This window comes from Poromitra crassiceps (genome assembly GCF_964638095.1).
Source record: "Poromitra crassiceps genome assembly, chromosome: 13".
Lineage (NCBI taxonomy): Eukaryota > Metazoa > Chordata > Actinopteri > Beryciformes > Melamphaidae > Poromitra > Poromitra crassiceps.
This window is the reverse complement of record NC_139644.1, coordinates 17,484,831-17,508,789: the sequence shown is the minus strand read 5'-3', so window position 1 is coordinate 17,508,789 and position 23,959 is coordinate 17,484,831. Positions and strand designations below refer to the sequence as shown.

Sequence of the window (23,959 nt, the reverse complement as noted above, 5' to 3'; positions counted from 1 at the left end):
TACAACCCAGAGATATTAGTCTTAACAAGTAAAACTTTATTGGAATGATACATTTTGCAAAATATTACTTTATGTATATTTTTTTTAACATACTCATTGTGTTCTAAGGGTATCTGTCAAGTTCTCCAGAGGGTAAGATAGTTAAGACTGTCAAAGGCAGAGATATACAGTATTGTTTCCCAAAAGGTACAATAGACTACACAATCACTGTACCCAGGTCAGGAGGAAAAGATTCATGTTTTGTTTTTTGTTTGTTTTTTCTTGAAAATACAATTAGAAAATATGAACGCAAAATAACATCTCGGATGTAAAAAGTGTAATGTCTGAATGAAGAGCGTGTGGAAAGTGAATGCAAACAGAAGGCAAACTGGAGGGAAAAAAATGATGAGCACAGAGCAGTTGATAGTGTTAAGCTGATAGAAAAGGACTATTTCAAACGAAAGAACAGAAACCGACGAGTTTGGGTTGGGGGAACAAAAAATGCAATATGATGGTCTCAGTGTCCGAAGTGGATCAAGTGCCTTCGCCAACACCGAGCTAATCATTTGTCAGAACTTAAACTAACGAGCGAGGATATTCATGTGCTCTCTTCAAAGCATTACATCGTGTCTTAAAAGTTTCAAATAATGCAAGCATTAGCATAAATCTTTTACTATGAGATTTTAGAAGGGTGGCGTGTGCTTCAATATTTGCAAAAGACTGTGGAGGCGGTCGTTGGTGATGCGCTCCACTGCCCAGTGTGACGTTCTAAACCAAACCGTACACAACGATGCAATGAGACTGGTAAAATATAAATTGGGCTGTGGAAACAGAGTAGTTTCTCAAACATGTCCCAGGTCCGACCGGGGATCTCTTGCCGTCAGGCCGTTTCACCACATGCAAGAAAAACCAAGCTCCTCGGAGAAACACGAGTTCTATAAAATACACATCATTTGTTTCAAAATAGCATTGAAACATCTCCATCAGACAATTCAAGACATTCAAAGGCATCCTGCATTTTATCTCAATTACATCAAGAGACTGCCAAAATAATTACTTAAGCCTAGTTCAAATCATTTAGACCGGAAAACATTCTCCAAAATAAGCCATTGTTACAAGACCTTATGACAAATAGATTGATGCACATCAAACAATTCACAGAAAAGCATTTAGTGAGATGGACATAGTCTAGCACCTAGGGCTTATGGAGGGTGGGGGCAAAAGCATACATCCTTCATGAAACCAAAACGACGTGTTCAGTCAACAAACCAGCAAGAAGATTTGGTCTGCGATTGTCTTGCATCCACGAAAAGAAACTTGGCAAAAGGGAAAGTCAGGGGGGACAGCTTCAGAATCACTTCCTACGTTCAATTTGTTACATAGAAAGCTGAAGAAAAGGAAACAGAACATTCCAATCTCGACAGTCCTAAAAATTTGGTTGGACTGCAAGTCTATTTGAAGGTGTTACATGTGAGGGTATATACAAGAGAGGGGGATGGGGGACAAGACAAAACACAATTATCAAGGTGAGAAGAGCTAGTGAAGTGACTATCGGCAAACTGTCGCCCTACAACTGAATAATGAACAAAGCCCATACGAACACAGGATTTCTGACATATTTAACTGGGTCTTGTTCCATCTTCAAAATAGGGCAGCGAGAGTCCATCATGTCATCAGTCACCACGTTATCCACGATCTCAGGTACCTCAACACAAATAAAGCTTAATGCTCTGCCATCTCTCTTTAAAAGTGATATTGTACAAAAATAACATGCACAATTTGCTGAAACATTTTGCTACTTTTTTTTTTTTGCGTATTAAAATCCACCACCATCATAGTTACATACAGAAAACTTTGCAATGTTCTCAGGTTGCAAATTTGGCAGAATTCATACTTGTTTATTTACGAAATCTCAATTTCGGTTTCACAGCTATGAGACAATGTTGAAAAAGATGGATATTTCCACGTTCTCTATCATATATATCAATATACATGTATAAATGTACTATGAATTAAATAAACAATAGTCAGGAGTGTGTGACCACAATGTTAGTTGCTGCCAAATCACAGCTTTTCAACCCACCCTTCAGCACTAAATAACACACAAGCACAGAGATTGACATAAAAGGACAAAATGATCACCAAAAGGGTTTTTAAAACGCTCTAATAAATTCAGCTAAGAGAAAGACAGACTTTAAATGCAGAGCTCATGTATACCATTTCTCACAGGTCCCCAAAAAACAGTAAGACCTAGATGATGTTTAATGTGATAAATATATATATATTTTTTTTTAACTCTGATCAAAGAGGTCACCACCGCCTCCACTGCGCACAGCGAGAGCATCATCTACCCGGTAATCATGCCACATTGAGCAGACAAAAGGCGGGTGCAGAGAGTGTCAAGCTTTCAACCAAAATGGGCACAAGGGCTAATGCCACCATAGCCAAAGCTCTGCACCAATGCTTTCGACACGGTTTTGCAACCAGTTGGCATTATGATAGGCACGTCTGTTGGACTTGGTATTGCTTGGACAGATTCGGGATGGAGAGATGGAGGAGGAGGGGGGTGGGGTGGGGCGACGACTAGGGTGACAAGATACGACAATCGCTCTTTGAGAAGCTTGTAGAGAGGACCATTCCAAAAAAAGGGGGGGGGGCCTAGCAGATTCAGTACCTCAACGGGGAAAACCGACGCCTCAACCTGCAAAGACTGACAATGTGTCACTACACCTTCAGAAAGATACCAAACTAACTGAACAACCACGAACCCGCGCCCCCTCTCTCCTTGAGCCCCTGCCACAAACACAAGAGGGATTAAATAAAATGAATAGGTAACAGTTGAGAAACAATCAGAAAAAGGCAACACTGCTGGTTCTGTTGGATCTTTCTCCGCTTTGTCTACCTCTCCACTAGGGGGATGGGGGGGGGGGGGGGATTTTACATTGTTGTCGTCATTACAGATAAGCAAGTGAGCAGTCCACCCTAACGCTTCCTCTCTTCAGACCCCCTTCTCCTCTCTAAATCCCTGTCTCTTTCCACTACTTCCAGGTCGGATCTAGAACTCGGCAAACTCCTTTGCGCACTTCTCTGTGAAGGAGACTCGGATTTCCTCTTCCTCATAGTCATCAAAGTTGCTTGTGTCACCGGGGCCTTTGCACTTAGGGATGAAGGGAGCCTCCACCTGGAAGATACAAAACAATCAAATGCATCGGTCAATAAGGTCCAATGGGGGTGAAGCAAACAGAAGCGACAGCATGAACCATGAAAGTGATTTGCTAAAATTCAGTGGTGTCACTGGCGTTGTCACTGTCCCGGCCATTTTGACCGGGGGTGGGTGGCCCAGGTGGGGCACAGACTCAAGCAAGGGTGGCACTGAGTGCGGCATTTAGGAAGGATGTAGACATGTTTCTGAATTTCTTCTTTTGGAAAATAGCCATGCCATTTTCCCCCCTCGCCAAAATTTTGCCTAAATTTGGATTATTGGATTGGATTGGTTATTTAGCCCCCCTCCCCAACCAGCTAGCATGGTTGGTAGCAATGGATTCATTAGGTCTTCTAGTTTAATATGGTGCCAGTATCCTCACTCTAGCTTTAAAAATGAGCCTGCTACAGCCTCTGAAAGACCTCATGTTAGCCACGGACGCCAGCGCCCTCAGGATTTTGGGGTGGCCAATCAGATTTCGCCCCTGCTAAAATTACAATAGGTCCTTTGGGATCAACAGATATTTGCATAGAATATGCAATTGTTTACTGCTGCATATGGAGTTTGCACTGATTAAGTGAACATCTGAATGCATTGTAAAAAGATTTGACCATCTCCTACCTTCGTGTGTTAAAGGAAAAATCCACACGTACGCCATTATACATTCTCAATCAGAGATGTGCCGGAATTATGTTGTGTTGTAATGTATCTCTCATCTTAGGGATTTCCTATGTTTCGCAGAATGAGTTTCAACAAACCCCAGAGAATGTGTGAACTTGTTTTCAGCTGTGGGTCCTACAGTACAGCATGTGTAGGCGGGGAGAGTGATGCTGATAAGATCGTAAGAGCAGGAGAGTGCAGGCTTTTCAGGTCTAGAAGAAATAAGTCACTCCCTTCACTCATAATGCAACATGTCTTGTGGCTGCATTGCATTATGGACTATTGAGGCTTCCGCCTGAAGAAATTGGGTTCTCTTCCTCTTGGATTTCTCCCTCTGCGATCGTTTAATATCGGTGCAAAATGGTGTGAGTCTGTAAAGAAGCCCTTGCTCTTACCACGGATGTTTTAGATCGTTGAAACATTTTCTATCAAACTCCAATGGAAGTGACAATTTAAAAGGGATGGGCTAAGGTCGTCGCAACACATTTTCATGTTGTCAATTTGAACTGAATTTGAAAACAACCAAAAAACGACTCCTTTGTTCCTCACATGTCCGATAACTCACCTGTATTTTTTTGTTTCATTTTTGTTCTGATGTATATTAATTTTTTGTATTTTATCATGTTTTCTCTACAGTATATATCAGCATTGAATATTGTTTTCCTATTTTCAACTGTATGTCTAACTCTGAAAACTCCAATGAAAAAAAAAAAAAATCATGGGCTGCCTATATTTACCTTCCTCTGGTAGATGGCAATCCAATCAGTGGTGGCGAACCACTTGTGGCCCTTGATATCGTTGACTCCGTTCCTGAGGTTGCCAAAGCGCTTGGTCAGGTCCACCTGCAGCAAATTTCTCAACAGGTCCTTCAGGTCCGAGCTGAAGTGGGAGGGGAAGCGAACCTGCAAACAGGGACAGAGGTGTGACGGGCTGTCTGCTTGTGTGGTGCAGTGTGTTCTGCAGCCAAGCATTTTGGACTACAAGACACATTTTATTATCTCACAAATCAAGTGCTTGGATTTAGTTCTGCAGTGTTTTTCTTTCCCCAAAACTAAGTTGAAACAATATTACCATTAACCCATTTAATTCAGTCCTTCATTTCCATGCTATTCAATACAGCTACCTCATGGTGCGCTGCGTAACTCGACTGCGGGAGTCTCAATTACAGCTGCAAGTTACTGCATGACATGCAGGCAGTGGAAGCACACGCTGAATGTATAGACGGTTTTCACGGAATTGTCAGTCCTGCTCTGCATCTTTTTTCCCTTTTTCCTGTCCATAGCCAACACTGCAACAGGAAGTGAGCTGGGGTTCAATTTAGAATGTTTTTGTTGTCAAGATAAAACCGTCTATATATGTCGTGGCGTGTATTTTGTGTCTGTTGCATGTCTTGCAAAGCAGTCCCTGAACTGAATATGCACTTGTTGTCCTTGTGTGTAGGTAGTTGCATCGCTTCACGAGTTGTAATTATGTTTCTATACCAATGTCTCCAAGACAAATTCGTGTACATTTATTGTACTTGGTGATTCTGATGCAAAGTTGTGTACGCAAGCCGCATGAGGCAGGTCCAAACATCAAATCATGACAAATACAGGAGATAGACAGTTATTGGCTTCACCCAACATTGTGATTAAAAAGGCAAAGTAAAATAAGCCTTCCAGTGACACATGTGCTCTCCTTCACCACTGTAGTGCTGTAGTGTAGCACACAGGTGAGTCCCATTTCCTGAGCTTGGAGCTATCTATTTCTATCTACCGGTATCTATATTTTCTATCTATTTCTATCTCGGTAGAGAAGCACTTCTGACTGAGCATCAAAGTTTGACCACGTTTGTATTGGTGCAGTCTTACTGTGCTTCAAAATTACATTTGACCATTAAATCATAGGAGCGGAATACTCGTGTATCCAGTGCAAATGTTGCATTGTGACTGATGGAGGCTGTGCAGCAATTGTGCAGCAGCGCAAGTTCGGCCATTAATCGGCCCTAATTACCTAACTAAGATGTTTGGCTCCGTTAAGTCACCTGCAGCGGTGCTCTTTACACTTCCTGAAATATTCAGCGCGATCGCATTTAAAATAGCATAGCTGTGGACGAACCATACGGGACAAACAATTTTAAATTTTTTGATAGGACAGTAGACAGACAGGAAAGGTAGCCACTCATGCGGTTCTAATGAGCCCAATTTCATTCTGATATATTGATGTGAGAGGTCAAGGGATCCATTTGGTAGTCATACACTTTTGTCTTTGGAGATATTTGACCCCTGCTGCTGGGTAGAAGTACTGCAACTATCAGGAAATGTGCCATCTACCTTAATATCAATCTGGGAACCCAGAGACTATTTCTATTTGAAAAATAGACTCTGGGAGAGCCCTACCGTTTTCCCCAGCTTCCTGTACAGAGGCGGAAAAGGAAAGCGGAAGTGACGGAAAAGCCACCGTCACTTCCTTTTCCGCATCCATTTTGGCTATTTGTAATAACGTTAACACATAAACACACTGCATAGAAGACGTCAACTCGTCTTACAACAACAGTGAAAAATTACTGGAAAGTCGCGGTGCAAGTTGCTATTTAGACTGTAAACAGTGGAGCACGGACACGGAGAAGTAAGTGACAGGAGAGGCGCGCTGTACAGGAAGCTGGGAAAAACGGTAGGGCTGTCTATTTTTCAAATAGAAATAGACTCTGGGTTCCCAGATTGCCTTAACATCTACTATACGTAGACACGTACGAACATTAATGTTATGTCATCTTGAGCTAAAATGAATAGAACATCCTAAAATAATAGTGATAGGACTTTATACTACTAACCTGAAAAGTTCTTCCTGAGAACTTTTTATCTTTAAAAGGTCTCATTCCGTGCAAAAGCTGTTTTTACTTCTAAATGCATAATATGCTGTTGTCATCCCTCCCTGTAATGAGTGCTCAGAACCTCAGAACTGCCAGAGTTGGATTTGTCCCTATCCAGCTCTCTCCTGCGGTCTCCTTCAAGCCACGCCCCCTTACACTCTGTTCCCCCAGAGGGATAGGTGTTACGCATACTGCGCGCGATCTCTCTCACACAAGCTACCTGCGCCATTTTGTCTATCGTTTGCCACAGCAAGCTGTTTCAGCGCAAGATTCATCATGACCTGTTGGTCTGCCCAGATGTTTTATGGACCAGAGACACACGTTTTTAAGAGGTTACAGCTGCACAAATTGGGACCTTTAAATATTAAACCCCAAAATATATGACGCCACCCAAGCATGACGTGGCCTCCAAATAATTGAATATTTAAATAACTAAATTTGATGAGTCAGGTAGAGCCAATGATTTATTTATTGAGAAACAGTGACGTGTTTTGTTTGTCCTGATCATACAGAGATCCCTCCCCCCCTGAAATCAGATCCTGCTGAAGGGATTTCAATGGAGGGGACAGAGGAATGAACAGCAGTAAATTTGATTTTTCTCGCGCCCCCCGCCCCCCATGTTGTTGCCATGGCACTAGAGCCAAAGGTCAGCCAATTGGCATCAGACACCTGATTTCTCTGCGTGCGCTATCAAACCTAATCACGGTTTAGAGCACTGGAGAATGTTATTTTCTACAAATCATTTCTGTTGTTCATTGAGCAGAATCCACTTAATGCAGGAAGCAAAAGTCCCATTGTTGGGGAAGTCTAACCTTAACCTTGAATATTTCCACCTTAGTGGAAGATCTTTCACACAACTCCCACAATGCTCTTCCTTCTGTCCGCAACATCTTTGACAAATCGTGTTTACTTTTAATGGAAATGTACTGTAGCTTATCGACCAAAAGAGAGGACTTTTTGGTCTCGATTCACAACCCCGTCTGGCGTGTATTATGCAGTTTTTTTTTATAGTATTTTGAAATAATTTTCGTCTCGCTAACGGTAGCTTGCAAATCCACAAAATCGCCGTGGGACTGTAAAGATTCTGCACTCGTTTAATCAAAGCTCTGCTCTGCTGGGAGTAACTATGTCTGAAAATCAAAAAGAGGCTCTAGTAACCTTCTGCACACTCACCTTCCCTGATACGATCTTCTCGTAAATCTGAATAGGCTGGTCTGCGAAGAAGGGGGGGTAGCCAGCAGCCATCTCATAAATCAGCACTCCCAGAGCCCACCAGTCCACTGCTTTATTATAACCCTGAGGGAGACAGACAGGAAATAGATTTGTCCCCAAACAATAACTGACCAACACTACAAAGTGTCTATGGACAGGAAGCGACAGATGGTACCATAGTTCTATAGCTTAAGGTCAAGCTGTCGTGAAAGGATTTGCATAATAAATAAAATACTGTAAATGCAAACCTCAAGGGATCAAGCGTCACGTTGAAGCGAGAACTTCTGTGCCCTTGTAGGACCAGAAGCTCCTGCTGGTGCTTTCGTGGTGTTGTGGATTTTTGAGCACTTACTTTACTGAGGATGATCTCCGGTGCCAGGTACTCGGGGGTCCCGCAAAGCGTCCAGGTTCGGCCCTTCACTCTTTTCGCGAATCCAAAATCTGTTACCTAGAGCAAAGAGTGGACGGCTCTGACTACTGAACACTGAAAACTTATGAACCAGTGGTAGTTGTTAAATAAAAAAAACAATGCAACCCCTTACCTGTATGTAGCCTTGCTGGTCGATGAGCAGATTCTCCGGCTTCAGGTCTCGGTAGATGAGATCCAGCGAGTGAAGGTATTCAAACGTCAGTACAATCTGGGCTGCGTAGAAGCGGGCATGTGGTTCACTGCAAGACAGGTCAGCGGGTTAGGCTGAGCCACAATATTTACAGTCCACAGCAGCACATGGAATTATTTAGGTTGGGTTAACCTGGCGTCACCAGGGTCTCTGTCAAAGGAGAAGAGCCTGGTATCTGTTACTGCTCAATCGGTCTTCTGGTCTGAGATCCACCAGTGGATCTCACCGCCAGTTTGTGTTACAGTGTTATCATTCCCCCATAGAAAGATGGTTTTATATGGTGTTAGTTCATTTTATTTTTGTGTATTAGCTACGTAAAACTTGAATACATCAGACAACTTTCGAAATCAGGTTATGAAAAGACTGGGAGTATACACTAACCGACTGGTTCCTCGTTCCTGCAGATTTGTTTTATGACGACTGAAAAACTGGGGGTCACTTTCTTTTCTATCTGGAGGAAAACCCAGGGGAGCACGGTGAGAACATGCAAACTGCGCACAAAACAAAAGGGTCTTTTTGACGACCCCACCTGGGCCGTAAGCACTGAGGACATGGGGACACACCCTCAGCGCCAAGTGTCCCAGGCGGGAATCGAACCCAGGACCTTCTTGCTGTGATGCGACAGCGCTACCACTACGCCCTTAATGACTACCTCAGATAAGGGACCCACACTACGCGACTTGTCACAGCAACTGAACCCAACTGAACGCACCAAACTCACATGAAAACCTGAGCTCTCGCGGCTACTAACCATACCGGAAGCTAGGCGATTTTACCTTCAAAATAAAAGCAATAATTTATTACTGCATGGGTAAAAAACAACAACATTAGGCTACATATGCTGCTGAGTGTACAGGCGACTCACTACAGGTTAAAATTTACTTTTCTAAGGCAGCAGACATTCCTCCAATTTGTCTGTGATATGCATTTCCAACAACAACCCTGATTTATGTGGCATTTAGGCTCGATTCCTTCGCTATCGCCCGCCCTGCAGCTCGCCGAGCTGGCCTTGCAGCTCGCATATACAGTTTGGCTGCTGCGTGGCCTCGCCTGCGCTAATAGCATGCGCAGCGCACATTTGTTCAACTTTGCGTCATGATGACATCACAATGATGTCACACTGTCTATGACATCATCAGTGATGTCACAATTGCTCGAGGATTATAACCATGCTCGAGTGACATCACTGATGATGTCACAATGCCTATGACATCATCAGTCATGTCATAAGATGATGGTCAATAATGATGTCACTGATGACATCAATATGTACACGTCAGGTTTGTCACTGTAAACGATAACTCTGCAAGTCGAGAAAGCCGCAGGTTGTGGTAAAACTGTGGCACTAAGTTATAAATCAGAAAGACAACCAGTCGTGTACAGTAAGTGAGGTCTCTCAGGCCAGTCCATTGTTGTTGATGGTGTGACACATAATGTGCGACACGAGATGAAGTTCATTGACAAAACTAAACCTTACCTTTCAGTTTCAGGACAAATTGCGACTTTCTTGACATGCATAGTTATCTTTTAAATTGACAAAATGTAACGTCTACCCCGTGGCACAATTCAAACAGGATCAAAAAAGTAACCTATCCGTTCACAACCATTTATATTTCTCACACGCCGGTACAGGGAGAAAAGCAGGACGTTACGTTCACTTTGGCTTTCTATATAAAATAACTGCCGTTTCCGCTTTTTTTACCGCAGACTAGGCTGGGTTAGCTGAAAGATGGCTCACCTGAATCTGCCAATTCTCCTTAAGTGTGAGAACATCTCGCCCCCGGGAACATACTCCATAATCATATAGAGATTAGTGTTGTCCTGTGGAGAGACCAGAAAAGGTTCTGTATTAAAATCCTGTGTTGCACATCCAAAAGTGAGGGGAACATGATAAACAGACTGACTATTCAATGCGTACCTTGAAAGAGTGCTCCAGTCGCACCAGAAAAGGAAAGCTGACGGCTTGCAAGATACGTTTCTCATTCAGAGTGTGTTCTATCTGCTTCAGCTTCACCACCTGGGGGGGAGGAGCAGGACAGGAGCTTACTCAGGCGAAGAGGGCTGTCAAAATGGCTGACTAGAACATGCTACAGAAGCCAAAGCAAAGAGGAGAAGAATACTACTCCATTCAAGAAGTCACTTTATGCTATTCTTATGTGCTGGGAATGTCCCGTCGGTATGTGAACATGGGCACTTCCATCCTAAAAGCAAGAATTGAGACAGACGTGATCTGTAACATCACCGAGATGCACAGCCTGGACAACAAACTGGATAGTATTTTCATGGCACTATCAAATGTTTGTCTGAAATTGTACAATCTCAGGATCCTCATACTATTGTAGTGTTGTTTATTCTCAATCAGAAGATGAAGATGGAATCAATCGTGAATACTGTCACACTCACATATCCATTCTCTGTGGAGTTGTTTGGATGGCATCACAGATTAGGGATAACTGTGGCAGGACCCAGGGTGACTAATAAAGGTATATTTGCTAGTCCAGCACTAATATGATCATATTATAAAGCTTTATTCAATTTAAATTTGATGCAATTATGCCACCACAGAATATCGTCTCCAGTTTGTGCTCGACTTGTCTGACGTCATTGCAGTTCACTTTTGGTTTCTGGTTTCTAGCTTCAGTAGAAAGTCGTTCATACAAATCCCCCTTAAGTAAAGTGAATTCTTAAACTGGGTTATAAGAGAGCTATTCCCGTATACAGACTGGACTGACCAAGTGAAAGTCAAGCATGCAAATTCATAAAGATTTATTCCTCTATAATGGCCATGTTTGGCTCACTCCTCGAGGTAGCGTACCTTCTGTTTGTCAAGTATTTTCATGGCAAAATGCTGGCCCGTTTCTTTGTGCTTAACCAGCATGACTCGACCGAACGAACCAGTGCCTAAGGTCTTCAAACGCTCAAAGTGGTCCAATGCCGCAGTTTGCTAAAAAACAGAAGAGCATGTCAGGTAAAGGGGAAATTGTACTGGTAATTCAACAACCTTCCGACAACCTAAAAACTCAAAGCATTGCCTGGCATAATACAGCCTAAATTAAAATGTTATATCATGCAAATATATATATTGACAAAAGCAACAATTTTATTATGTGAATTATACAAGTTAATTAGTTCCTTGTCGCCACATTACAAGTGCAGTCATAATCATCAAATGCAAATTATTCTACATTAGTCCAGCAGAGGGTGCACTTGCCTCTCAAATAAAATGGAATAAATTGGATCAAGGGCATGACTACCACTTGCATGAGTCTACCTCCAACAGTGAAAACAGAAGTTAGACAAACCATCAGATCTCGTCTTTCTTTCTCACCTGCGCTGGATTCTCCCATTTCTTGAGGAAATCTTCTTTGGCTTTGGCAAGGAACTCCTTCACTGTAATTAGAAACAAAGTGGAACTTTATTACCGCAAGTTCATTCATTTCATACTACAGACTACCAAATCTAGGCTTTAGAAACATTTTATAAACAGGTTACACCAACTAATCCGCAAGACCCAGAGACATCCACTAAATTAATATTCTACAATATATTGTAGAGAGGAATTAACTCAATGTGCCAGTGATTAGAAGTGATATCGCTACACGCACAGCCGATATTAGTTTGCATTCATCTCACTCTCCTCAGGCAATCTAATTTCACTGCTGGAGCCCAAACTACTACTTGTAGTCCAGCCATGATTGCACATGTGCAAGACAATTAACAACACTGGACTGAATATGTGAACAAAACGAATGCTGAGAGTGAGGAGCTGAAAATAGACACAATAGTGCTTTCCAACAATGCAATCTTAGCTCAGGGTGATCCCAGTTTACTGAAAGGATAATATTGCTCCATGTCTCATTATGTAGCCGTATTCCCAGGGAAGACTGGGCTAGGCCTCATCTGCACAGCCTCAACATGTGCTGTCATTCAATTGCATCTCCTTGCATCTTGGGTTTGGGCATTTACAAGTAGGGCTGGGTTTATAAAAATAAAAATAAATCGATATCAAATCAATATTCATTTGAAGGAAGTGATATCGATTCAAAAATATCAATATTGATCTTTTAATATAATGCCTTTTGCCATGGATGCTTGTGGCTTTAACCTTGACTCATGTTGTTTGGTTCTTTGGTTCTTCTTTTCTTGCAATAAAATAGACACTTAAACGTTTGATTTCACTATTCAAATCATCAGAACAGCCCATGTAGAAAGCTCCCTGCCTGTGGCACACAAACGCCAAGTTTCAAAAGAAGTGTGATATGTGGATTGAGGACCACACAAACCAAATAAATAGCCTTGTATGGCACATCATTGTGGCCTTGTCTATAATTGGTACTTGAAATATTGCGCGCTCGTTTCTAGCGCTGCGCTCCGTTCTGAGCATGCGCATTTGAGCAATTGTGCACCCCTTCGCATTATTATAGTAGTGACTGAGATATGCATGTTTAGTCAACTTGACCACATCGCACTCTTATTTTGAAATGTGGTCTGTGTGTGTTAGTGACAGCACTGCCAAACATCACATGGCCATGCACACTTGCGCAGTATGGCAAAAGGCAGATTTGTGCACTAGTAGTAGGTGTTGACTTTAACTACGGTTGTGTAAATATTTTTCATTGATCTGTTTTGTATGTAGGCTACAATCAAGGACAAAGGCATTGTATCAGAATATGTTTTTGACCAGCCGGTATGTTGTTAAGATTCTCACCAAGGTTCTACATTGTCAAGGCTCGAAATCAAGATGGGAAATGAATGCAAATGAATTGCAGTGACATGCTTCAAGGATGAGGCTAGAGTAACCCTGCTCCAGAGGTGGGTTATTTAACTGTGGACTAAAGGTCTCTCTCTCTTTTTTTTTTAACCATTGTGAAATGGTAATTATTAGCCCTGGCCTGAGAGCCAGGTTAACATAGGACTGCAGAGCTTCTGCAGAGCACAGCTAAACCTGGGCTGAGACAGAGCTAATGACTTCAATGTGCAGTACATACACACATAACCTACATGCAAAGACAGACCAACAGACATTGCAGGGGTTGAAAGCTTGGTGCACACAGCATCATTATGCAGAAGTTCACTTTTCTTGCCCTTATCTTTATGAGGCTAATCACAGTGCCCTGTGGGAACATGCAGACACTCAGCTTCCTCATTCCTCCTTACTGTGCTCGTGAGTTAGGGATGCTGGCTAGCCTAGCGGCTAAAGGGGCACTGCTACCACTGTTTGCATGATGGGACACAAGATGGTGGAGGAAGGTGTAAATATTAAACTACTACTGGATGGGCAATAAAAGTCAATAAAAGATGGCAGTTTACTGTGGTGCTAAAAAGAAATACTACAACAACAAGAGTAATCTATGAAATATTCAAAAACTATGGGAACATACAGCATCTCATGTGCCTCTCATGTGGAATTGTCTATCTGCCTACTAGGTCATCGATTTAAAACAGCAGCCTATGGCACAGTTTAAATTAAGCCAATGAACTATCAATAGTGAAAGTGCATAGCCAATTTATTCATCAACTTGATATGAATATTCAGACAATGGGGCTTAAGAGTAGGATATATAAACAAATTTGAAAATTGACAAATGCTCAATAATGTTAAAATAATGTCCACAATGCACAATCTAGATCAAATAATTGTCAAATTAATTTTTAGTGTAATTTTCTCAGATACACTCTCAAACACACGCACGCGCACACACACACACACAAAACTAAACAAAAGCTTAATAGAGATCTAGCTAACGCGGTTTCCTGCTAATTCTCCAGGGAGCAGCCGTTCCAACAATAGGATGGGAGAAAGCCAGCGAGACGAGCAAAGAGCAAAGTTTGCGTAAACATGTGGAGAGAGACCAGACCACTGCTGCTCCCACAGAGAGCAAACGGAGGCAGACTGGTCACCAGGGAGAAAACATCCCCCCGTGGAAGTTGCTCAATTCCTACTTTCAGGCACAAAGAGCCACGTTTGGCACGTATCCCTGCTGTTCAGACAGAGGAAGGACATGCGTGCTAATGCAAACCTAGCTCGGGGGCTCACACGGCCACACCAACAGCTGTCATTGAGGAATTCTCCCTCTTTTTTTGTTAGATTTAGGAGTCTTGGTTCCCATGACTACCCCCGCGGTGGGAGGTGATATCTCGACAGCATGTCTCTCTCCAGTAGCCGCCTGCTCCTTACCATCTGGGATGACTATGGGCACTTCTTCTTCTTCTGCTGCTGCTGCTGCAGCCTCGGCCGAGCGCAGCCCTGATTCACCCGAGCGCGAGGATGACTCCCTCTTCGCTGCGTGCCTCCTGGAGCACTTCCTGTCACACATTAGCCCTGCAGACTGGACTGTCCCCTCTCGTCCTTGTCCTCTTCCTCACAGCCGCTGACTCATGACCTCTGAGAGGACAGACAGCCGGGGTCAGATCAGATCAGCAGAACCTCACTCGTCCGCGGAGAGCTTGTCCCCGGCCCGGTGCTGGCGGAGCGTCTTCGGTGTGTGGCTGTCACTTTGCTGGGGCCACTGAGCTCAGAAAGGGACGTCCACCTCCAGTTGTGTGTAGTCCAACATAGTGCCCACAGCAGCACTGCTCCCGTTACACTCACACAAATCAATTGGACCCTCGCTTGGTTTGTATCAATATTTATTCTGCACACAGAGTGCTCTCTGACGTTCCCTCTCCTGTCAAAACACACGCACACGCACACACACACACACACACACACACACACACACACACACACACACACACACACACACACACACACACACACACACACACACACACACACACACACACACACACAGGATGGCTATGTATTGATCCAAACAGGGGCACTGTCACCAGGGGGAGAGGCGTCGCCAAAACACCAGTTGTTATATTTATCCAACCCAGAGAGGAAGTCCGATGGAAAACTACGTCTATAAGTCATGACTCTTGTGATCAACTGGAGGCATCTAGATATGCTACCAAAACTTTCTCCAATCAGCAAAGTCTCAGGAGACGAGAGAAAAGAAAGCAGGGACGCACAAATCACAGAGAAACTTTTGCTCGCCGCACCAGAGAGTCTCTGCTGTGCCCGTGCTGAATTCATATTCCAAAAATCTATCATCTCTGTCCCTTGGGCTTTAACGTCCCACTCTGACGCAGGGACAGAGGGGTTATATTGGGGCACGCCGAGCGACATTTAACTGTGAAGCCCACCAAACCAGGTGCCGGTCCACACCGGTTCAGACAGCCTACAGCTCCATGCTATGCTAAGTTGCTAACTACAGAGGGCAAGCAGAGCTGCATGTACATTGGGAATGTGCTTGTGTGTGTAAAGGTAGGAGATTAAGAATTGCAGTGTTTCCGTCATGCGGCAATAGCCGGACTTCTACCACGTAAAGTTAATCAAAGTCTGACAAATTGCAGATATTACTTTATTGTTGCCGATTGCATAGCCGATCATGCTGCACGTGAGAAACATGAGGCAGCCCATTTCTCCACAGAGTTAATTGGTGTAAAAAAAACACTTTCATGTCTTCAATGTATCGTTTAACTTTCATATTGTGCTCTATAGTTTATATCATTGTGTTGCAAATCACATGCTTTGCTTTCGTCTTTTTCCGTTTTTTGTTACTCACCTCCACACCGCACCAGACTGTCAACACGCCCCTTGCGTCTTTGAATCACACAAATCAGCCGGTGAGTAGAGCAGAGAGAAGTTACCTCCAGTCCTACCGCCTACCGAGGCATTTGCATTTGCATTTGTGTTATGTCCGCGTTTGATCCATATTTGCGTGTATCCTCGTAATGTTAATAGCTCCGGTTAGCTTTAGCTCCTTTAGCTTATAAATCTATAAAATAGTTTCCTTGGGTCAAAGTTATTTTTCCTGTGTAACAGGGAAATCCCGGAATGGAGAATTTTTGTTGAGTGAACTGAACTGCATTGAACTGGTAACATGGAAATCCCGAAGTGGAATAATTTTGTTCCTTTATAAACTGAACTGAGGGAACTAGACTGAACTATAAAGAACATTCTTCTAGCCATTTAGTTCGACACAGGCTTGTGCTCCACAAAAAATCCTGTTGGCGGTTTCCTTTAGCCTACACAATATAAAATATTGATGTAGAAAAAAGAAAATGTGCTGCACTTTCAATTTGATGCATGAAATGTAGACCTATATGTAAAATGGAAACTATAATAGACTGCTATAGCTGCAAAAAAAGAATAATCTGTGATCGGTAATTGGTGATCAATCGATGATCGGTCGGGCAGATATTTCTCATAGGCGATCGGCGGCAAAAAACATGATCGGAGCACCCCTATTTTTTTTTATGACTCCTCTTTTGTTTTTCTCATTCATAGTCTCAGACAACCCCCTGCGAATTCCACTTCGGGCTCCATTTAACATGCCCCTCTGTGGAATTTACGGGCTCTTGCCTGAAACTCAGCATGCAAGGCAGCGTGTATCAGCGTCGATGCTGCGCAGCATGGAGCTATGCATTCTCAACCCCGAAGCTTGCATTTTAGTTTGTTTGTTCCGTTTGATTGACTGGTCATAGAAGCATGATTGGCACAGGGAAATGATGGCAATCTCAAGATTATAGGCTACAGCCTGCTATCAATTGTTCCCGTAGCCAGCTGTGCACTATGAGCTGAGCAAAAGCATTTCCTTACTTTCACAACATGCAGCAGCATACATGCTCTCTCTCTCTCTCTCTCACAACAGTGAGTTGCCTCTGGTCAACGTGTCCGGCACATTTCAGTCTCCCGGACAAATGGAATACATTTCGATCAAATATTAAATCTGTGTTTATTGATCTTAAAAACAATTGATAGCAGGCTTGGCTGTAGCCTGCCCTATAATCTTGATATTGCCTTAAATTCCCTGGACTAGCAATGCTTCTATGACCGGTCAATCAAACAGAATTACCCCAAATGAAAGCATCAGGGTTGATACATTTATCTCTCTATGCCGCGCAGCGTCGATGCTCATACACGCTGCCTTGCATGCTGAGTCTCAGACAAGGGCCCGCAAATTCCACCGAATCTGGAGCCTGCAGTGAAATTCGCAGGGGGTTGTCTTGAGACGACGAGTGAGAAAAACAAAAAAGTCACCTAAAAAAAAACTAGAATGCGGACCACAACGCGGACTTATGCCTCCGCCATTAGTTCATTCTTGAGTCCAAATCGCCATTTGAGGCAAATTGGAAGAAATTCCGTCAAGGCGCTCCTGAGATGTTGCGTTACAGAGCTTGGAAATTGGGTGTGTGAGGTCACAGTGACCTTGAACTTTGACCACCAAAATGGAATCAGTTCATCCTTGCGTCCAAGTCGATGTTTGAGCCAAATCAGAAGAAATTCTATCAAGCCGTTCTTGAGATATTGCGTTAACCAACTTGGGAATGCCGTTCGTTAGGTCACAGTGACCTTGAAGTTTGACCACCAAAATGTAATCAGTTCATCCTTGAAGCCAAGTTAATGTTTGAGGTAAATTTGATGAAATTCCGTGAAGGCATTCGTGAGATATGGCGTTAACAAGCTTGAAAATGGCGTTGGAGAGGTCACAGTGACCTTGACCTTTGATCACCATAATGTAATCCTTTCATCCTTGAGTCCAAGTCGATATTTGAGACAAGTTTGATTAAATTCCGTCCAGGCATTCCTGAGATATTGCGTTAACAAGCTTGAAAATGGCGTTCGAGAGGTCACAGACCTTGACCTTTGACCACCAAAATCGAATCAGATCATCCTTGTGTCTAAGTCGATGTTTGAGGCAAATTTGATGAAATTCCGTCAAGGCGCTCCTTAGATATCGCGTTAACGAACATCGTACGGACGGACAGACATACGGACGGACGGACAACCTGGATCCATAATAATAAATGATATACAACATGGATGTGTTAAAGAACACTGGCAAGGGCTTTCAGTTCCCAGATGAAGGCGACAGGTAACTAACAATAATACCGTAGCCTATTCTTACACTTATTCAGTCGAATAAGGTTAAGCAAATATTCCTAGCTGAGCTGGTGAGTCTAGCCTATTGTCCTCTCTGAAAGCGATTTGGACCACCGCGTGTTAATCAGCTGTAGTCTGCTTTTAATTAACGCTATTGCCATCATTGACAATAATAACGTCAAGTTAGACCCGCTTGGTTTCAGAAAATAATTTACGTCTGATTCATGTCTCACCGTAGCCACCGTCTCCACGACCTGAGAGCTGCTGACTGACCGGGGCACACGCATTCAATCATCCAACATTGCCAGTTGCTAACATACATTACAACCAAGAAAACCAACACATTAAAGATTATGTAAAAAGCACAGCCCAGCAAAGAGTCATGAAAACAACGGGACGGTTGCCGATGGTGTCAACCCCATCTGGACCGTTTGTGAAAGCGAACCAAACCAGGTGAAAATAATAACAATAATACAATAATAAAATATGTATGTATTATTCTCCCATCTGGTCCGAACCAAGGAACCGGACTGTCAGGTCTGAAAACACCCTAAAGTCCACTGATGATGATCAGTGTATGCTTACAACAACAAAGCCCCTTTAACCAGAGACAGGAAGCACTGGGCGATACAAACACAAACCTGTGCCTGTTACACAAGCCAGCCGCGTGTGCAGCAGGACATGCACCAGCCGCACAGATATTTATAGACCGGGCCAAAGTTGCACTTTGACAGGGTGCCACTTCATTATATCAACACATTCAAACACAGGATCTGATATAACTACTGTACATGTCATAACCCAGGGTGAGTTAGGTGCACGTAAGCCTTTCAAGATATCAATCAGCCATATAGGCCTATATTTAGACCAATTTACTACACTGAGGAGGACAAGGACCCTAGTGGCCAAACAGTATATGTGTGTGATGGGGATAGGTTGGTTATTTATGACACTGTTTAATAGATTAATTTAGATTGTGTCATGCTGTGGAGCACAGTTCCTGACAGACACTTCCACCGTAACTGACAAATGCCTTCCTTGGAATTTTAGTGTAACCAGAAAACAATAGAGGCAACAGAGACAAACAACAGGCTGGTGTGTGACAGTGTGTGTACGTGTGTGTGTACATGTACGCATGTCTGTGTGCTGCAGGTCACAGACGACAGTACAATCAAAACTGCTAATATGAACCACCAAATCTAGCCATCTCTATAATGAAAAGCACAAACATGCGCACACACCCAGACACTCACTCAGCAGGTCATAAGAGGAATTTAGCAATATGCATCAACAAGAATAAAGAAATACTATATAGCCAATATCTTGATTGTCTGTTAAACCTGTGTGACAAGTTCAACCACACACCCCTGCCTTAAGTTCAGACTGCAAGTGGATGGGTCTCAGCAAAAGCTCCACCCACCCCCCACCCCCTGTCCAGCTCCAGCTCCAGAGACTGAAAACTCACTCCAGCAGCAGGCCTGCAGCTCCTCCTGTGGTTGGTAATATCTGTCTTCTCCATTGTCTGTGTCCCCCAGACAAGGCCCTGCTCGCTGAAACAGCCTCCCTGCCAGCCTGTGCAGCACAGACATCATACAAGGCAGGCTGACAGGCTGTGTCGACTCGTGTCGCAACACTGCAGTAAGTCCAGTAAGGTTCTGACCAGTGGGAAATCCAGAATATGTGGCACAAACAGAATCTTAAGGGGTCAAGACTTGAAGCTATCCTGGGCGGCTGTGCTGACTGAGTTTAAATGTGCAGAGTGGAGACGAAGAGCAAAGTGTGCAGAGCCGAGGCTGGGCTGGACCTTTCCCTGCTCCTCCACTTCCTGCTGCAGCTCGCACTGTCCGTCCACCCGCCCTGCTTCTTCCTGTGGGCCTGGACTCAGCTCTCCTCCATACTGCTGCTGCAGCTCTCTGCCTTTCTGCTCCAGGCAGGGAAGGACAGCGGAGACGGTCCCTGTGCACCCTGTGCAGGCCTCAACACTAGCACCATTTTCCCAAAGAAACCAAAGCGGGTTGGCATGTTGTCTTTACTTTCGGGCTGCTTTGTGGAGAACAGCTCTCCCGGGCGTGGGCCTCTGGACCTCCTGGTCTGCACCTGTCTCTGGGGATCAGGGCGGGCCCACAGCGATCGGGGCTGATAAAGACGTGAAGCGTGGCATGCCAACAACCCTCCAACAAGCTGGATCTCCTCTGCCCTGGCGTATAGAACTACTAATCCCCCCATTTGCCATGAATGCCATAGCATTTAAAAACAACAAAACGCTATGCTGTGACAACTGAGAGCCACAGGCCTCGTTACAGTGGGTCCCTCCCTGCCATGGGTTATCATCACAGACAGACTGGAGGCCACTCTTCACAGCCACACTCTACCAGTAACGAGGAGCTGAGGTTCATTTCACAGATACCTGTTCAGACCGAGCACACTTGAGCGTTATGGCGTGTTATGGCGTGTTATGGATGAGAACATAACGGTATCTCCTAGGCCTGCTCTAGGCCAATGATCCACCACTGGGAGAGGGGGGACACAGTGTTTGGACTGAGCAATGCATTGTATTGAAAAACAGGAGGAAACTTTTTGCAAGTTAACTACATGGATGCCTACTTACTGTTCAATAATTGCATTGCTACATATTAGCAACTTTTGAGGGTGACTTTTCTTGACATTGAAAATTCTCAATAGATTACTAATACTATAAAGAAACCAAAACCAATGCTAACATTACTGTATTTTCCAGATATATATTTCTGGTGAAAATGTCCAATCTTTTCTATTGAAATGTGATAATGGCAGAAAATATTGATGCTGTCAAAATCATGCTTAAGTTACTAAAACACGCAAGGGGGGGGTGCAATTAAATAAAGGATATTTTGAGAGAGAGAGAGAGAGAGAGAAGTGGAGGGAGAGCAGTGGAAGATACCAAGAAAGTTGGAGGGCACAGCAGCCCAGAACAGGGTTGGGAGATCTGGGTTGAAAGACTCTCTCTCTCTCTCACACGCACGCACGCACACACACACACACACACACACACACACACACACACACACACACACACACACACACACACACACACACACACACACAAGTGCTCTTGTTCTAAATACTGCTCATCACATGATGTTCAAGAGACTCCTCGACTTAAAGGTTCTGCCTGGAGAGGATCACACTGCATGCATCATATGACCCCGCCCTAGTGGCTTTTTCCTACTCTGGATCACAAAGCAACTCCCCTCTCCTCACTCAGTGTCAAACACAGTCTGTGGGACTTGAGGCTCAGGACCACATCAAAGATCTTCATGAACACATCATGATTTACATACACTTCCTGCAAATAATGTTGAGCTCCATGCGCTTTGGCTAGGGTCAACTCCGAGAATTTGTAAACAAAACTTTTTTTTTTTTAACGCAACTTTATTGTCCTGAACTCATTATGTTGTCAATAAGTGCACAACAAAATAAACGAATTCCACATCAGGCTAGTAGATGTGCAATGTCATGGCAGCCCATCAAAAACATTGCCGTGGGGGACGGACGAGCTAAAACACAGGAAACAGACAGAAATCTGTGACTGTTACATGAGGTTATGTCATCGTCACTTGTACCTCTGAAAATATCCTGCGGCATTTCATCACGAGCTAGCTATATCCCACAGAATCACTTGAGAGCATGCATAATATTCTCTGTCGTTTGTGATAAATATGGTATCTCAGCCAGTAAGTCTGGTTTCAGTTTTTGCACTACTGTGTGGATCTGATTGACAAGGGCGTGCTTCAAGTGCCAAGTGGCTTGCAGCTGTCAAGCCAACGTAGTTGAGTTTATCACATTATCCAGAATCACTCTGCATCCATAAGAAAGCAGTAAAAGGTTTGTTATACCGGTATGTGGAGAGTCTCTGGGCCTGGATAACGTTACACCGTACATGCCTAATACTATCTATAGCTAGCAGTATGGGCAACAGGAAATGACTCCAGGCTGTTAAATGACTAAAACGATATTTTAGCTAGCGAAATGTACCTTAGCTCCTACTTCCAGGTACAGTAACGTTACTCACCACTCTCCATCTCGTTGCCCTTCTTGGCGGTGGGCGTGTTGCCCATATTTGCAGGCTGATGGTGGAGTCCCTAGACTCGGTCTGAGTTTTCGTTTACGAAGCTTTAGGTGCTGCTAACAGCTAACGTTGTCGCTGGGCTGAATGAAGCTGAGAGCTAGCTACTAGCTAACAGCTACCATCATTGACTCACGGATAGAAATAGGTTTCCTCCAATACTCCTCCTTAGTGAGTTCGGAAAACTCCAGCCAAGCGAGTATATCCAAGTCTGCAGCTAACACTAACCTTAAGGGCTTAGCTAGGCTAGAAAGCTAATTCTTAGCAAACCTAGGAGAGATAACATTAACAGTTAGCCAGTTGATGTTAGCTAGGTGGCTTGTCAATTTCCAAACGAGCGATGGCAAATCAAGATGTCATTCGATCTTCCAATATTTCCTTTTGTGGCTTGGCTTTTCCCAATTCCAGTCCAAAACACCAGACAGGGCGTCGAAATGTCTTCTTTGCGTCTGTCTAACGAACGCTAGCGAGCTCGCTGTCAGTCTCCCTCGCAGTCGTACCCCGGCCTGTGCCACAACTTGGCTAACGTTAATAGCTAGCCAAATGCTATCTCTACTCTATGCAGCCAGGCCTTTTCAATTGAGCTGGAAAACAAAACTGGTATCTAGACGTTTCTGCTGTTGATTATTTCAAATGGATATCGTTCCATTTGTTTCTAATCCAGGCGTCAAATCCAATGGTTTCTTGGGAGCAACCATCCAGTATTCAATTCCTAAAATCAACAGCCCCCTCCATTAATCTTTAGACCACAGCGAGTAAACTCTAGCCATCCATCCACTGGAGCCCGCCTCTGGTTGTCAGTGATTGGCTAATACTTTGGTGACAGTTATCGCAAGACAACTGTTGATTGGGTATGCATCAATACGTCCAATCATTGTAGTGATATGATCTGTCAAAGGGCTTTGTCCCGCCTCTCAGACCTAGCTACGAGCCAATACGCCCATGACCATAACTGTTATTCTCTCGCCTTAATGTATCAGATGTTTGCATTTATCAGATAAATTAATTTAGTGAACAGCACATATCGGAACCACCAGTCCTGAAGCATACACCTATTTGCAGACTAGTTTCCAATGCCAGTGCTGTAGCCTTGCCCCCGCCCCCTTCTCCCCGACTGATCAGTGATTGGGTGTGACGTTGACTGGCTATTTTTAGTAAAAATGCCAAAATGTAAGGGGGCTACTCATACAATACTGACAGAGATTTGTTTACAGTGTTGGCACTATCTGTCATATTTAACCTTATAGTTCAGTGTGAAATAAAAGTACGTGTCACCCTTGTGTTATAGAATTTCAGAGCAAATATATACAATAGTGATTTAGTCTATTTCTATAGTTGATGTTAGGAACATAGTGAAGAGAAATTAATTTAACACATTTAGAGGAACCCTCAATTT

At 43.6% G+C, this 23,959-nt stretch overlaps 1 protein-coding gene across 1 annotated transcript; it reads right to left on the bottom strand.

Annotated features, from left to right (window-relative positions):
- Nucleotides 1-26: 26 nt before the first annotated feature.
- Nucleotides 27-23,300, bottom strand: LOC310788193 (cAMP-dependent protein kinase catalytic subunit alpha-like). The gene is made up of 10 exons (XM_083649722.1): nt 22,510-23,300; nt 11,853-11,914; nt 11,340-11,468; nt 10,443-10,541; nt 10,263-10,345; nt 8,447-8,573; nt 8,257-8,352; nt 7,866-7,988; nt 4,579-4,743; nt 27-3,160 (listed from the first exon to the last, which is right to left on the bottom strand). The coding sequence occupies exons 1-10, from the start codon at nt 22,553-22,555 to the stop codon at nt 3,035-3,037; spliced, it is 1,056 nt and encodes a 351-aa protein (XP_083505848.1). The 5' UTR covers nt 22,556-23,300; the 3' UTR covers nt 27-3,034.
- Nucleotides 23,301-23,959: the final 659 nt, after the last annotated feature.

What these genes read in the sequence shown, in the direction of transcription:
- LOC310788193 (XM_083649722.1), bottom strand. Translation starts at nt 22,555, where the DNA reads ATGGGCAACACGCCCACCGCCAAGAAGGGCAACGAGATGGAGAGTG. An exon ending in AATGGGAGAATCCAGCGCAG is followed by an intron (nt 11,469 to 11,852) that starts GTGAGAAAGAAA and finishes TCTGTTTTTTAG; the next exon opens with CAAACTGCGGCATTGGACCA. An exon ending in GACTGGAGCACTCTTTCAAG is followed by an intron (nt 10,346 to 10,442) that starts GTACGCATTGAA and finishes GTCTCTCCACAG; the next exon opens with GACAACACTAATCTCTATAT.